The sequence below is a fragment of the Acipenser ruthenus genome, chromosome 2 (genome assembly GCF_902713425.1).
Source record: "Acipenser ruthenus chromosome 2, fAciRut3.2 maternal haplotype, whole genome shotgun sequence".
Lineage (NCBI taxonomy): Eukaryota > Metazoa > Chordata > Actinopteri > Acipenseriformes > Acipenseridae > Acipenser > Acipenser ruthenus.
The window spans coordinates 52,473,856-52,491,160 of record NC_081190.1 but is presented as its reverse complement, the minus strand read 5'-3'; the positions used below and the strand labels follow the sequence as shown (position 1 = coordinate 52,491,160).

The 17,305-nt window shown below is 37.4% G+C and overlaps 1 protein-coding gene across 2 annotated transcripts; it reads right to left on the bottom strand.

Annotated features, from left to right (window-relative positions):
• Window positions 1-1,971: 1,971 nt before the first annotated feature.
• On the bottom strand, window positions 1,972-16,969 carry LOC117408819 (major facilitator superfamily domain-containing protein 10-like). 2 transcript variants are annotated; one of them, XM_058996905.1, is made up of 13 exons: window positions 16,951-16,969; window positions 14,496-14,699; window positions 12,661-12,757; window positions 12,085-12,188; window positions 9,244-9,402; window positions 7,630-7,818; window positions 6,640-6,748; window positions 6,232-6,343; window positions 5,631-5,739; window positions 5,439-5,529; window positions 3,596-3,643; window positions 3,171-3,260; window positions 1,972-2,567 (listed from the first exon to the last, which is right to left on the bottom strand). In XM_058996905.1, exons 2-13 carry the CDS (start codon window positions 14,679-14,681, stop codon window positions 2,464-2,466), a joined length of 1,398 nt encoding a protein of 465 aa, XP_058852888.1. In that variant the 5' UTR covers window positions 14,682-14,699; window positions 16,951-16,969; the 3' UTR covers window positions 1,972-2,463. The 2 variants fall into 2 exon arrangements, with proteins under 2 accessions (XP_058852888.1, XP_033870040.3); XM_034014149.3 differs by lacking the exon at window positions 16,951-16,969 and adding an exon at window positions 16,203-16,597.
• Window positions 16,970-17,305: the final 336 nt, after the last annotated feature.

The following is a 17,305-nucleotide window of genomic DNA, read 5'->3' as shown; positions in this document are numbered from 1 at the left end:
AGAAGGAAATTTGTCAGAAATAGAGTGTTTGAATAGTAATGACGAGGATACAACCAGACTTCATACAGTTGGTGGAAAGTGACAACTTGATGCACCCAGTGAACCAGTAGAGCACCCAACAACATCTTTCGAACCCAAGGATGACTTATATGCCAGCATTACCAACAAGACAGAAATCAAGTGGTGTCATTATCCATTCAGCCCTGTCAGCACTGCCTGGGAAAGTCCATTCTCCCATACCAGTGCTCCTCTCAAACCAAATGAGTACTTCAACAAGTATGTGCCGGATGAGATGTTTGAGCTGATGGCAGAAATGACAAACTTGTATGCAGAGCAGAATGCAACAAGAGGGTTCAAATATGCATCAGTGCAAGAAATCCAAGCCTTAGTTGGCCTACATGGGGCCCGATGGGGGTACCGATGGGGGTACTGAATTTTCCGAGTGCGAATGTACTGGGACTCCAGTATGAATATCGACCTTTTCAAGGATAAATTTAAATTTGCATGTGGTTAATAACCATGAGAGGCCAGCTGGAAACACATATGTCTTCTTCAAGGTGCGTCCACTCTATGACTGCATTCGGAAACACTGTCTGGAGCTTCCACTTGAAGAGGATCTGTGCATAGACGAGCAGATGGTGCCTTTCAAGGGCACGCTTAGGGTAAAGCAGTATATCAAAGGCAAGCCAAACCCATGGGGGGTGAAAATTTGTTTCCTGTGTGGCAAAAGTGGCCTTGCCTATGACGTCCTGCTCTACCAAGGTGCCACAACTGAGCTCTCGCAGAGCAAGAAAAGAATTGGACATGGAGCTGCAGTGGTTCCACACCTCAAAGAATCAGTGATCCAAACCACAAGCTCTACTTTGACAATTACTTCACCACATATAATGTGCTAGAAGTGCTGACAGACAAGCAGATCCATGCAGCAGGAACAGCAAGAGTCTGCCGCTTTGCCAATCCACCTCTCAAATCAGACAAGGAGATGTCCAAGATGGAAAGAGGTAATCATGATCAGGTAACTAGTCGCGATGGGAAACTTGTGCTGGTCAAGTGGTTTGACAACCGCTCTGTCCTGCTTGCCTCCAACTTTGTTGGTGTGGGAGAGGAGGATGAGGTTGAGAGGTGAGACGAAAGAGAAAAGATACATGAAGATCAAGCAACCTCAAATTTTGAAGTAGTACAATGAGGCCATTGGTGGGGTTGATAAACTGGACCAGCTTATTAGTCTCTACCGCACAGAAATCAAGTCCCGGAAATGGACGCTACGGATGTGCACTCATGGCTTCGATGTGGCACTGGTAAACAGCTGGCTGGAGTACAGAAGAGATGCACAACACTCTGGCATCCCCAACAAAGAAGTGTTGGACCTTCTGCACTTCACTTCATGATGAATGTGGCAGAGTGTCTTGTGCAACTGGGAAAGCCACAGGCTCTGAAGAAGAGGGCGGCCAAGCATCCCATCCACACTAACTCCACTTGAAGAGCCACCACTGAGAGAAGGCCCCTACCTGAATTTCAAAAGGACATGGTTGACCACATGCCAAACTTTGATGACAAGAAAGAAGCTACAAGGTGCAAGCAGCCATTCTGCATTGGCAAAACCCATGTCCCATAGAAATTGTTTCAAGGCTGCTCACCACAAGTAAAAATTCTAGACCGAGGGCTTATGACAGTATCTTTGTTTTCTTAATAGAATTATTTTGTGTATTTTTTATTATGTTTTAATTTCAGGAAATGTTCTAAGATGTTGAGATGTTCTAAGATGTGTTTTCAACATTTGGAATGTCCATTGGAGTGGACAACAAAAAAAAAACCATAAAAGATTTAGGCTAAAATCTAAATTTTGTTTGAGCCTCATTTCTAGTTGCAATAAGACTAGGAAAAAAAAGATTTAAAATATCATTCTTATCATTGAAAATCAATTTTGGTCTGAAAGGGTTAAAGGGAACTTCCTCCACAAAATGACACATACAAATTTCAAATATTTTATTTGTAAAAAAAACTGTATACAAAAACAAAGGCACTTGTACGGCATCAATATAAAGTACTGTAAGTGTATATTTAAAACAAAAAAGATGTATTACTCTTCAACTGACACTTATTTACGTGCATAATAATATCTGTATATCTCTAAACTTGAATATTGTCTCTTGAGCTACCAGTTACTCCCATATCCCAGCAAAGCAGCTTAATTTGAAAAGTACTATCTCCCTTAAATTGATAAATCTTGTTCTTCCACAGACCTCATTACGATGTATGTTTATAGTCTTAGGCTGTGTTCACACTGGGTCCGTTTAGAGGGTTTGGTGTGAAATGTGAACAAAAAAGTCTGCTTGGGAAGCGAACCGTACTGAGTCCTCCTAAAGAAGTGGACTTTGTACGGTTGGCAAATGCACAGTTTGGTTCGCTTGCTAAAGCCTCAGTTCCAGCAAGATTAACAGATAAATGTAGGCCATCTTCCCTTCATTCTGTTTTCGTCTGTTTGATAAGCCTCAAAAGCACAAGAGGGACAATGAAGAAGACAGAACTAATAATGAAACAGATCTCTGCTCCAGCCCACCAATACACTGCAAATTTAAACAAAGAAAACATGTAATCAATATTTAGCCTTATGAAGACAAACATTTGAATGTAGGACTACCTGCTGCAATAGTACTACTACTCGCCATCTAGTATTATGTTCCCCGGTATCCTTGAAAAATGTTCTAAATGATATACATTTATACATAGCTTGATTTCAACAGGTTTTAGTTGGAAGGCTTTTTGTTTAGAAAATCTTAACGAAAAATCCTCCTTGCAATTACTAAAAAGGTGACATTTTGAAGCAAAAAGGACTTTGTTTTGGGATAGGAATTCTAGTTTCTTGCTAGTTTTATAATGTTGAAAATTGTTGTATTCCTCTCTGAAAGTTAGATTCTGCACTCCATTCAAAATACTGTAAGTTGTAAAGCTCCCATTAGAGCCCAGTCCAGTCCCTATATTTATTGTAACTATAGAAATATAAAATAAGTAAAAGATTTACAACCCAAAAAAGAAGAGATGAACCTGTTCTCCAGGCCAAGTTGGGACTCACAAACACAATTCACTTGCAAGAAGAAATCAGGGCTTCAGAGATCAATACCAAGTACATTAACTGACAGATCTCTAAGTATATCTTTATGTTTTCATACCAGTTGATGCTATAATCGGTCCTAAAGCTCTTGCAAGAGCGCCCAGACTGCGAAGTATCCCCATCACAGTCCCCTTCTGACTGGCCGAACCTAGATGAGGGAAAGAATTAGTTGGTTGCACAGAAAGAATCAGTGTTCCAACTATTAACCATTCTTGTTATTTAACCAGCACAAGTCCATGGTTTCAGTTTTAATGTAATACACATAGCCGACAAATAAAACCCAAGTGGCATACAAACAGTACATATGTACAATAATGGCTTTTGTATTAAATGCGGTTTATAAGGTATTTTGTTAATGTATCTGATGTAATGTTATTATTTTGCTGATGTATTTTATGCTGACGTATTTTATGCTATGTAAAGCACTTTGAGATGTTCTACAGGAAAGGCGCTATATAAAAAAGAAACATGTAGATAACTTACCATATGCAGATACTAATGTGGACAGGCATGGCACAACAGTAGCAGCAGCTGTAATTAAACCATTTAACAAATTAAAAACTACTTTACTAACCAGCACCCACTCACTGAATGTTTCAGCTGAAGTTAATGTTAGAATGTCATAGCTGTAGCTAGATGCTGTTCGCAGTGCTCAGAATAAACTTTGCCTAATTGTTATAATGCATATCTGACAGGGAGAGCCCTGTCACTGGTTCTTGCATGGATGTGTGCAGCTGGGATCAGTAACAGGAGACGCGTTGCTAGGCAACCAATTGAGCAGGTAGGCTCTGCCGGCGCTGAGCTGATCGGGAGATCCGGATTGGCTGGGGGGGCTGCGTCTGCGCCACAGCTTGAGTCGACTGCACTGCGCTTTGTTGACATCGAGGAGAGCGTCCGCTCTGCAGGATAACTATTACGGAACCCTTCAGATGCAAGACGGTGCCTGTGAAAGCTTTGCTCAGCAATGATCCAGAGTTGCTGGAAGGCTGGGACTTCAGGAGCAACAGCAGTAGGTTTGTTTAGGGGACATGGATCCCAACCTGTATAGAGGGTTTCGTAGTATAGTAGGTTCCTGGAGTGGGACGTCTCTTTTAATGAGGCTGACGCTTGCCAAACTTTTATTTTGAGCTTTGTTTTGTTTGTTAAATCTGACACGCTTTGTTTGCTTTTCTTTAAAAGTACAGTGTTTGACAAATAAACATATTGCCCCATTTAAAAAGAGTATTGTAGCAGTGTGTTGTGTCCACAACCATTGGTATCAGGAACCCAAAAATTTATGACAGTCGCTCAGACCTGAAGACACACCAAGGTAAGTGACAAATCACGTTCAAGTAAAACTGCAGCTCATGGTTTTCAAAATGCTTCAGAGAGATTTCACTTTTTTAAAGCATTTTAAAATAGTGTCTGATGAGGAAACACTTCTAATTTAAAATATCATCTCGATTTATGTCTGCAAAAAACTAAAGCTAGAACAAAAAAAAAAGGGCACATTTATCATTTAGTATGCCTAGTATAGCCCACTGGAGGTCAATTTTTTAACATTATTTATAAACAATAAAATTGGAGCGTGTATATTGCACTCTTTTCTATGCTGTACTTCCCGTTGAATGAACGCATCAGACATATGAGTTGCTTCTGGGAGATTAAAGAGTAAGAGCGGAGTTTCTATGTCCCCACATGTTGCTACAACTGTTTAAAGACGTTTCAAAGCTGTTTTCAAAATGTCCGCTCCTGTGCCCTGGGGTTTGAGATCTGTCCTCTAAATCACTGCAGGAACAGCGATTTAAAGAAAAAAAGAAAAAAAAAAAAAAAAACAGGTGCTCTGGCTTTTCTGTTCCTACCGCATCATGGATTGTTATTGCTGTGTTACCTGTTTGACAATGTGGGCAATAATCCTTACACTATCAGTGCACTAAAGCGGACATTTTGAAAAGATCTCTATCTCTATATATATCTTCAACATAATATTCTAAATGTTTGCCATTTATTTTCTTTAAAATAACTCAAACTCATATGTGAGTACCAATCAGTGTTTTTCCTATGACTGACGTGTTTTCAATGGCAACTTAATTCCTTCATGCAATTTTAGTAAATTGACCAGAAGTACAGCACTGAAGTATCTGCAATGATAAATGTTCTTCAACAGCTTCAAATAAATTGATTCAAAAATAAATTTCAGCTTTATCATAATGTGTGTGTTTTTCATATAGGAAAATCTGAGACCTACAAAATGATAGCAATATATATATTAGGTAAGATTTGCTCAAATTATTTTGTTAGCACCACAGACTTTAAAGCACAAATTAACAGAATTTGTGACACTTACCAAATGAGTAAAGTAACAGCCCACTGTACAGCATAGTCACATTCCACGCCAAACCAACCAGAACGAAAGCTGGGATCAAAAGGATTATCGCCTAAAAGACATCATTTTTGGTACAGTTGTTATATGTTTTCTTGTTTTAAAAATCATGGCTAGAAACCTAGGCTAGTATTTTTCAAAAGTCCTTGTATTCACCCTCTTGACGGTTTTAATCTGATTTCCTGGTTTGATTCTCCGGGTGTAACCTCCTTGGATGACAGCCATTGTAATTCCAATGAAGAAAAACATCTTTCCCTGCTGCATGCTGCAACAGGAGACATATACCCAGTTTAAATGTGGTTTCCTTCATGAGAAAGGGCTCAGCCCTCTCAAATAACAACCAGAATTAATTTGGGTTTGTCCTGTATGAAAGAAACTTAAGTGCATCATATATTACAGCACATTTATTTGACACTTTAATAACCAAACATATTTAGAGAGAATTTCCTCCCATACACCATAAGGTTGGTTAAAACATTAACAATATGCACCTAACACTTTAAATGGTATTTTCCTCACATTACTGATTCAATTGCCAAGCATATATGGGTTCCAGATCAGTTTCCAGCACAACAGGCTTGACAACGGGTGCTTCCATATCCAAGAAAAAATTATAGGCAGTAATAAAGGAAACAGTCTTCTTGCAAACTTGCAATATCAAATCGGTGCTATCAGGGCCCCGAGATACTTCATAGTTAAATCACATGTTCAATCCCTCTTTCTAGTTTCAACCTAAACTGAATCCTGTAAAGAGTACCTGGTAAAGTGGAAGCGCTGATGAGTGAGGAAGCTCAGTGTGTACTCCAGTCCAGAGAAGAGAAACAGGTAGAAAAAGTAGACCAAGCCCAGTACTTTAAGGTTCTGCAGACCTAAGCAACACAGGACAAAGAATGTGTTAGATACTAATTCAGGGAACAGTTTCACTCATTTCAGGTTTTAATACATGCTTGATTACCCACAGTGTACAAGTAACACGCTCAGGGGTATTATTATTTATTTTTTTTAGCAGACGCTCTTATCCAGGGCGACTTACAATTGTTACAAGGTATCTTATTAAACTCAGTAAAACCAGGAATGGATCAAACTGCCATCTAAAATATATGTATAATAATAAATGAAACAATTATGTCTAATTATTCTTAGCTAATGATAAAGTGGTGCTTACTTTCTTTTGAAGTGGAATCCTTTCTTCTAGTAACAGCAGAAAACTGAAACAGTGCCATTGGGCTGAGCAAGTCAACTGATTCCTGTAACCCAGAATTCACTGATGGAACCTGAAAAACAACAGAGGTTTCAGCTTCTGATAGATTACATGAGGAATTCTAGAAAGGGTTGGAGAGGGTCAGTAGAATTCTTGTATGGGTTAAATACGTTTCTTTAAAGCTGTTGGACTGCTTTCAGCTGAGAGATGGATCCATTTTAAAGGTATTATTATTGAAGGTCTCCAAAAGAATCACAAATATACTGAAGCAGCTCTCAGGTCTTTATAGATATAATCTGGCAGAAGACCCTAACTGTGTGGCCTTGGATGAGTCCACTTTTAGCTTAGTCTCGGTATAATGCATAGGCTGAACTCAAAATAAATGAAAAGTTCAAGGGAAAGGTGGAATTTATTGTAGCTATTTAATTCATGTTCAGCTTTTTCTACATAATATAATTCAACAAGCAATTGTTGTTTTGTGAGTTCAAAGTGCCATATACAAAATACAAATTCCAGCATGCCCAGCCACTGGACTGATGTATCCTTGTTTTCCCCATGCTGACATATAACAATACAAATCAATGGGATCTCAACTTCAATATGCTACTATTTAAAAAATAAGGATTGCTGACCCATATAGCATAATGCATACAGCACAGTAAAGATATTTCTGGAATATTTAGTTATCACAATAATTATAGCCCTCATTCTTTTTACAGACCCCCACCAACTTTAACCAAAAACCTATTCAAGGTCTGGAAGGGCATAGACTAGAGCCAATCCCATATGTATGGAATGCAGACTGGGCATGGGTTTAGAGGGCAAGTCATAATGCTCCCATGGTCTATTAAAAAGAGGCTTCCACTAACAGCACTAGAACACATGGCCTTTTTTGTATGACCAGTGTCGTCATTATTAAAGATCCTTAAATGTTATCTGTCTCCAGTAACTCACTCTGTTTTCTTTGTGAAGCGTCTCTGGAAGCATTAGGAAGATGAATAATAAGTCAGCAGTAGAAAACATTAGGCCCAACAGTGCTGGGCTGAGGTAAAATATCTCCCGCTTGGCTGTGTTCATAGCAAAGTATGCACCAATCATTGGGCCAACGGTGAAACCAAGTGAGAAGGCAACACCAATCATGGCCTTAAAAAAACAACAATAAAAAAAAATGTTAGGTTTGAGTATAATTCAAGGGCAGAACGTAACAAAATCTGATCCCTAATGCTCATTTACAGTAAGTTACAAAAAACAGAACTTTCATTATCAATTGAGTTATTTGCAAGTGAGGCAAAGTACCGGGGTTCTGTGGAAAACTGCAGCATGGCACAGTATACCACGGTTATCATGCGGTGTAGCTTGTAGTGCAAAACCAATACTTTCTTTTTCCAGCAGGGTGCATCAGGCATAATTTACACGGGGGACATGTCCCCCTCACTTTTTCAACAACAGGGAAATGTTCCCCTCACAGTGCAGCAGTTCTTCTCAATAATGTATTTCTATAATCACTAGTCAGCATAGCGCCTCCACTGGGACCACACGGAAATGGCAATCAACTGAGGCAGCATTGGCATGCACTGCATTATGGGCAATCTCAAGCACAGAGGAGAATGCGAATCTCACACCATAGAGGGTTTTTTAAATAACTGTTTCTACTAGTTTTTTTTTTTTTCTTTTCATTATAAAATGTCTCAACTGTGTTACCATTTCTGATGTCGCAGTTTCAATACTATAAAAATATTTTCTATTTGAACATTGGGATCTTATTGTCCTTCCTGCTCTTCGAAGTTCACGACCGCAGAGGCAATCTGAATGAAATTAACGTTTATTTTGAATTGTATTACTTCAGTATATATTATACATAACCGGGTCATTCAATGTGTGATACCAGGGTAAATGTGGTAAGTATTTAACATACCGGTACTATAAAGATAGAATTCAAAGCAGAGTAAAAACATATTTTAAGAACACAAGCCCACAGATACTTTCATTCAACATTTTTTTCATTTAATTTTAGAGCTATTTTAGGAACTGGCTACATTACTCTGGGGTTACACTTACTTTGAATTACCTGACCCTAATAACTGGTTGTAAGCATTAACTGTATCCTACTTCAAGAACTTAAGATTAGGACAATGGTCACAGACTAGACAGAAACAATGAATGACTCAAATGTACACAAACTAATCACTTGATAATACTAGTAACACCATCATTTTGTAAGTGGGGTGGGTCCCTGTACAACCAATTAAAGTCCATATTTTGCGGACTTCGTTTCCGTCTGTTCAATAGGAGGCGTCTTATGGCTTTCATTCAGTTATCTGGCTTGGGCGCCTGCTAAATTCAATTCCCTCCATTTTGATTTTTTTGTTGCCATGTTTTAGGTCAGTCATGTGGGTTGATAGGTTGCTGGAGGAGGCTGAACTTTGGATACCGATCAAGGAATTGAAAGTTTATGGTCTTTACAATGCTTTCCTATCCTAATTTAACACTGTATAACCCTAAGAACTGCAAGTGTGGTTATTCCACACAGACCTACTTGTTCGTGTATAGTATAGTTTTCAGTCATACCATTCCTTTATTTCGCACTTTGGGGCACGGCAGGTCAGCAATGATAGCTGTACAAAGACTGACGTTTCCTTTGCATATTCCTCCAACCACTCTCGAAAGAAGGAAGACACTGAAGTTCCAGGAAACAGCCCAGAGTGCATAAGAAGCCATCAACCCCACCTGCAATCACAAACACAGAACCAATGTACAGTACTATAGCCAGGATTTCTTGCCAGGACACTTTTTAGACAAAAAAAAAACCCCACAAATGCCCAGTTTACATGGTCACATTAATCGATCCGGCTTTATAGTACCCAGAGTGTGTTATTATGCTCATAAAATGGCTTAATGTATAAAAATCCAATGATTGTGAATAAATAAAAATACAATAAACAGCAGTGACCAGACCTAACTATGGCCTAGTCCACACTACATAACCGATCTCGAGAACTCTACTCAAAAATGTTTTAATTAATCCAGCTCAAAGCATCCACACTAAGTGCCATTTCATTTTTAGTCAGGCTTAATGAGTACAAACACTATTAAAATAGTTTGGTTACAGTTCCTAGCAGCGCAATGGACTGTGGGACTTAAGACATAGCGCTGCTTAGCATGAACACCATGGGTTTGGTTCTTAAACACAAGGTATCAGCGATGGAGAAGGCAGCAACGGTCTCGCCACAGGCAAGCTTTGCATAGGCTACATCAACATGCCTTAAATATGACCATATCGCTCCACGATCCACCATATTACAACATAAGCCTAAAAATGGTACAGCAATTGATAGTCGTTCTCAACTCCATCAGGCGCCTGTTCTGAGTACTGTATTGTAATGTCCACGCTCCAAAACATATCAGAAAGCATTCTGGGATATTGGAGGATACAGAAATAATTTAGTTTGGTTTTACAGCATCCACACTTCTGACAAACCACACTATCTGATGTGATCTAATACAGAACCGGACTCAAGACTACCCCCTGAGGTGGTCTCGAGTCTGGTTCTCAAGTATGGTATTAAACGCTGTGTAGTGTAGACGCTAACCGTATTTAGCACTTTTAAGCTGGTTTAAAGGCAACTAATACAGTTTAATGGCATAGTGTGGACGGGCTCGAGACTACCCCCTATATATGGATGAAGACAATATTTGCATCCTGAGCCATTCAGGGAAAAAAGGCATAATACCACACTAGTGACGTCAAAAAGTGATAATTCCTCTAGAGGAAAATATACTTGAACTTTGACTCATTCGACTCCTCGAGACCATCACTTTCAATTAAAAAAACTGTATTGCTGAACCTTGTCTTCTTTAATATTACCATCACAAGTGTATCCATGTATTATAAAGAATAATAGATGGGCCTCTTCAGTGAGTTACAGGAAATCAATTCCATCTCGGGTTTATAAATTCCATCTCGAGTTTATAAATTACTCAACCTTCGATGGACCCAAGATGGAATTGTTTTCCTGTAACTCACTAAAGCCCATCTATTATTATACATATATAACAACAGATTACTTGTAATGATTACATTTGCATATCCGGATTACCCATAATTCTATAGTTACTGCTTTCTTCCACCTTAACTCGAAAGCTACTTGTTATATATATATATATATATATATATATATATATATATATATATATATATATAATTATACAGTAGTCTCCAGCTAGATGGAGTTAGCCACCAGAAATATCAATCAATCAATAAGTAAATACATATGTAAAACTAAACCAAAACAACACGGTCAAAAAGCTTAAATCGCTATGTACTATGAAATTAGATGGCAGGTGTGTTTCGTTCCATCAGAATGGTAGAGGCAAAAATAATGGCTGTTACTTAGGGTTAACTTAACGTTAATAAACTAACTGTCAAACTAAATTAACATAGCACCCCTAAAACATGTTAAAAAATGCAGCAGCAATATACAAGACATGCACATTATTTCACAGAATGGTGAAGCAACTCACCAGAATGGGAGTGTGTCTGATTCAGGTTTTTTTTCAAGAGCTCAAACAATTTCCAATTTTGTGTAGCAAGAGAAACCGTGGCGCATTTCACTGTTTGTTTACATGTCATTTTGTAGCACTCGTGGAAATCAGAATACAAAACGAGTCAATGATATGATGACAGTTCTGGAAAGATTTAATAAACCAATCAGTGTCCCTCAAGACACTCTCGCGATGACAAGTCACTTTTTTACAAAACAGTACTGTATCCATTGTGAACGAATCGCTATCGGTGCCAAGAAAGTGTTCTTTTTATCAAAGTTCCTGGTCCTTTAGCCGGAGCATTTACAATGGGAAAAATCTGTTTCACCACAAGGGTGTTCCCTTAGGCGAAGTGTTCTCTTAGGAGGTGTTCCTATATGCAGAGAATACTGTATTAAACATGTATTTCTTTCAAAACTACCTTTTGGAGGCATATATAATGAATGTACATTAAGTTTACAACAGGAAAGATGTATGCATTTGTTTTTTAGTATTATTATTTATTGAAATACATTGGTACAGCAGGGGTCTATTTTAATAATCTAAACAATGGTACATCTAAACAGTGTCATTCTTCAACTCATAAACCCGCTTAACTCTTTTCACAGTAAATTACCCCTGAGGGAAAACACAAGCAGGAACAATACAGAGTTAAAGGCTGACAGTATTTACAACTATATAGACCATGATACACAAAGCAGTTATTTTGCTTGTGACGCCATCTGCTGCAAGTATGCTTGCTTTCCACAAACGAGAGACTTCCCTTGTGTAGTTTACCAAGCAACCTATCACCAGGTTTGTAACCAAAAAGAATTGCTGGTGAAATCACATAACAGACAGACAGTGAAACAATATCTATAAACCTACTGTTGAAATCATCATTAATGGTCTTCTTCCAAAATAGTCAGAAGCAGCGCCAGTGAGAGGGGAGGAGAGGAACTGCAGCAGAGAGAACAAGGAGCCAATCAGACCTTGTGTATGTTAAGAAACAGAAAACATACATCAGTAACAGCACAAACCTAAATGACAAACCTGTCTTAAAACTGAACTAAAAGGCATGGTTTTACTTGAGCTGTTCGCTCATCCTCCTAGTATTTCAGTCTGTCAATTTATATCCATGGGTTCAGTTGCCATCAGACCATGTGATCTACAGCACAGAAAGCACAATACCAGGAAACAACAGTATAATAAGTAGCATTGTACTGTACTTGAGAAAGCTCTAGATTCCAAATTAACAATTATCAATCACCATCACAATTATAAGGGACTACAGAAATTGTTGTTCATAATAAAAGAAGAAAAAAAAATAAAAGAATCTTTATGATGCATGGAATTTTTTAATGCCACAAAAGCTGACCACTTATGGAGTTACATGACTCAGCTGTTTCGCAATCTACTGTACTGTATAGTTAAATAATCACACTCCTACCTATCTCACCTTACCTCCAAAGAGAACACTGTTGTATTTTCTTTCAACAGGAACCCCTATTGTTTCACCAAACCAGTCCACGATGCTCTGTAGAGACTGATATACACCATCCTGCCAAAAGCAATGAATCATGTTTAGCTATGTATCCTACTTTAGCTCAAACAATCATGTGTTAGTACTGCATAACTTTTAACCCGGCAGGAAAATTACTGCACACCACACTAGGGTAACGGATGTCCTGAAAGATAAAATGCTCGGATTGCTAACGCAGATTTTTTTTCTTTATTGGATTTTTTGTTATATTGCCACTTTTACTATAGTGTCTGTCCTGTACTTGTAAGTAGAAGGAGGAAGGACTTACAGTAGTTTAATTAAATTCAGGTACCCTGTACTGAAGATATAGCTAATAATGTATACATGACCTATGAACATACAGGTACCATATATCCCTCACAGGAAATAATAAATATAACTGAATGATGTCCCTTATTTACATTATACTACACTATCTAACTGTAGCTGTCTAACAGCAGGTCTGGATGGATAATACCAAAAATCCAGACTCTTCTGTTGGTCATATGGGCAAACCGAAGACTTTCCAATTTATTGAAATCTGATTGGCACACATTACACACTAGACATGCAGTTGTCTCCTCCAGCTTATGGCAATACTTCTGTTGTCTATCTGTGGCAAGCACATTATGATTCTCACATAGAGGTCATTCAATATCCCTCAAGTGACTATGTTCTCATTCTGTTTTCAACTTAGCCTTTTAATATTATATTACTGCCATGTTATCAATGTATTTACTATATAAAAATGATATATCTATTCTGAATTAGTAGGGTTTTAATCGATTGATGATTAATTAGTTAATCATGCCTGTGGGCTTTGAGTGATCAATACATATTTCATTGATTAGTCTAACTGAGTGTTGTATCTAAAAATGGTGTGCGAAAATTAAATCTTGAAAAATGGCGGAGGGCATTTACTGGAAGGTATACCCAGTATTTCATAATATCTCAGAATGAAGAAAAAAGACTGCAACTTGAAACATTTGCTCATCGGTGCTTTCCATTCACGGCAGTTTATCATATAATCTTTGTCGTAAATTCATTTTTCTTTTTATTCAACATGTTTCTTTGAAACGGTACCAGAAAATTAATATTGAAAAACTGGCTGGCTTAGTGATTCACCTGCAGTGTACATACTTAGGGTTTGCTCTTAACTTAAGATGAAGACACTTAAAGACATTTCCAATGCTGGACAGTTTGGGGTTTTTTTTTTTTTTAACTTAAAAACACGATTAATCAGTTGTTAAAATATGTGCTAGCAAGAGTAAAATAGAAAAGACTGAAACCCCTATTTTGAATATGTATGATTCTATTTTCCATATAAAAAGAATAAGTAATGAATTTCCACATTTAAGCACTTTTCAAAAATGTGATGTTTTGAGCCACATTCCCTTTGTGATGTATCATGCAGGAATATGTAAAATAAATAAATCTGAATTATAAAAAGGCATATATTGGATTATATTTCATACATGTATTGTAGTTACAATTCTGACCCTGCTATATATTAAAGACATGGTAAACAGAGTTTGGACTGGTTCTTCTGAACATATTCTGGAATATAAATGTATTTTACACATATCTATATTTATAATATATAAAAAGCGGGCAACAATATTTAACATTTTGATAGTTTTCAGGTGTATTTTAATAAATAACTGACATATGCTATACATACTTAATTTGAACCATTTTGAATTTCTAGAACAAAATAAGTACATGAGCAGAAAATGTACTACTAAAAAGTTGGAAGAAAGCAAAATACAGTACTTACATCTGTCTTCCCATAGTCATCCAGAATTGAAGGAAGCAGCGGCAGAATAAGAGTGAATCCCAGCAGATCTATCAGAAGAGCCAGGAATACAACTAGTATGACTCGAGACGTGCCGCTGTCCGCCTTGGGACTGCTTTCTCCTGGGCTCTCCATCGCACTGTTCCCCACTAATTCACTCTCCGACATACTTCAATGACGAAGCTCCTACAACCATATAAAGTCCCATGAAAGAGCTGATGAGGTCATGAAGTTGCATGCCTTCTGGCTAAAGCAAACATGCTGAGTCACCCCATATCCTGTCTTTGATCTCAAACACCAGAATTACCTTGCATACCAGGAAAGTCTGCATTTACAAATAAAATTGAATTGGTTTGGTTTTCCACAGGTTTAGATAGAAAATAGATTGTGTATACTGTATGTCTATAGTATTCACAAACACTGTCTCTCCTTATACAGATGCAGAATTGCATTAAATACTTAATGAATCTGACCCAATTTCAGTGTTTACAGTGTCAGTGTAATGAAACATTACTTAAATTAAATTCAGCCCTCTCATTCTTCAAACAGGTTAATGGAATGTGTTGTGGTTTTCCATGTGGGTAGAGTTTTGGGGCTCTAGAGACTTGTAGATTTTGGGGGTGAAAGGTATTTAATACCAATATTACAGGTACAGCAGTACAGTCAGTGGTACTCTTGTACCACAGCAGGACATGACTACTCACCCACACCACACAAGGACAATAATCTGTTTGGTTTGCGATGAACACAGGAATATCAGAATTTGATCGAAAACAACACATTTATAAGAAGGGATAGGTATGATTTTGATTCCACTGATTAAACCGTACAAGCAAAACACTGACTGGCAATACACATTTAAAGTGCTACCAGCCTATACTGACCTCAGATTCCATTCCAAGTTGTCACACTATTGCACTCAACCTGCATCGAAGTCTGAGTTGCAAGAATAAGAGCCCCTTAATAAATACTATAGCTGGGATGCAGAACTAAGGATCACTTAAAATGCAGCACTGGAAAACAGCCAACCTGAAACACTGAACATGTTTTGTATAATCCAAGGACGCTGGAATGACAACTACCAGTATTATTATTTCCTTGTTATTCAAGTTTCCAGATTCAAATAATGTTGAAATACAGGGAAGAAAATTGTGATGAAATATTTAAAATTACTTCCTTTTCCTTCATCTAAATGTTATTATTTTCATTACCATTCAATGACAATACACTGTATCATGGAGGTGGTTACATTTTTTTTTAACAGTAATATATATATATATATATATATATATATATATATATATATATATTACGTTGCAAACTCTACATAATGCATGGAAGGAGTCCCTTCTCAACAATACCGCACTAACACACGTTACACAGATTGTATCCATCGGCTTTTCAATGATTTCACAGCAAAGGTTATCAGAAAAATGATTATTACTGCTGTTGTTTGCTACAGTATCTGTGAAGACAAACATTTACTATTTGTCTTCATGCAAATAAAATATTTTGTTGCGGTATTTCTTTAATATGTATCGCTATGATCAATGTAAAGCTAATGTTCGGACTCACGATGTACTACAGCACCAACCTCCAATCCTTTTTAAAAGGTGTACGTACAAAACCATACTGTTCTTCAAAACTCAAAAACATTTGACCGTATAGAACATTTTTAAATCAGATTACCTGTATTGGCCGGATGACTACAGACAGTATGGCGTTTCTGCAGATTTGATCAGCTTAGATTTTCACCACAAAAGAATGTTTTTCTTTGTTTTAATTTAGTACTGTATAAACCCAAGACCAGGAAAAGTTTTAATATTTCACTTAAAAAGACAAAAATTAGCATGCGTGGAAATACCAGGAAATACTTTCTGCTTTAGAAATGTAAATTTACGTTTGTTTTTTTGTTGCCTGCCAAAAACATGGACGGCTGCTCAAGAATTATTATTTTTTTTTTTTAAGTGGTGCTTGGGGTGAGGGAAGAGACTGTCAAAACCATCCAAAATGATGTTGAAATGTTCATTTTGTAGGCGTGTCGAAAGATGCCAGCAACGTAAGCAAACACACCCATCTACCCAAGTGAAATGAAGGCTGCATACATTTGTGATTGACGAATCTTTCTCCACCCTTTAAGATAAACATAGAGCATATTGTTTCATTAAAAAAAAACAAATAATAATAATAATAATAATAATAATAATAATAATAATAATAATAATAATAATAATAATAATAATGTTGGGTTTCCTGATGGATTACATTCATTTGGGAACTTTTAGCTGCAGGCTTTTCCCATACTTCAAGCAATGCCTAATTTTGTGATCTAAACATGTCCCTCCCACTAAAGCAGCAGGATAATATACATCATTAAAACTCCGCTGTAGCCGAAGCAAAAAAAGAAAAAAAAACATGATATAATCAGGAAGACTACCAGTAGAGGACGGTATACACTGTACATCACGTTCTCGGCGACTTGATTGCGGAAGGGATTGTCGTGGAATATGTGACCCCTACACTTCGACCTACAGAAATATGCCAACCGTAGCTGTAGAATGGTTAGATAGGACACAACGTCATTTTGATGTGCGTTTAATTGCGTCATTTTATCTAGGGACTGTGTCAGCAGGGCTGCTAGATTGTTTTTAAAACATCTAGCGGGTAAATATCGTCTTTGGCGGTTTGGCTATTTTTTGGCTATTTTTACCGTGCATGTTTTTTTTGTTTTTTTTTCTATTCCTTTTGATTATGAGGTCGTCATCAGTGCAGGACTTCAATCACCACAATGC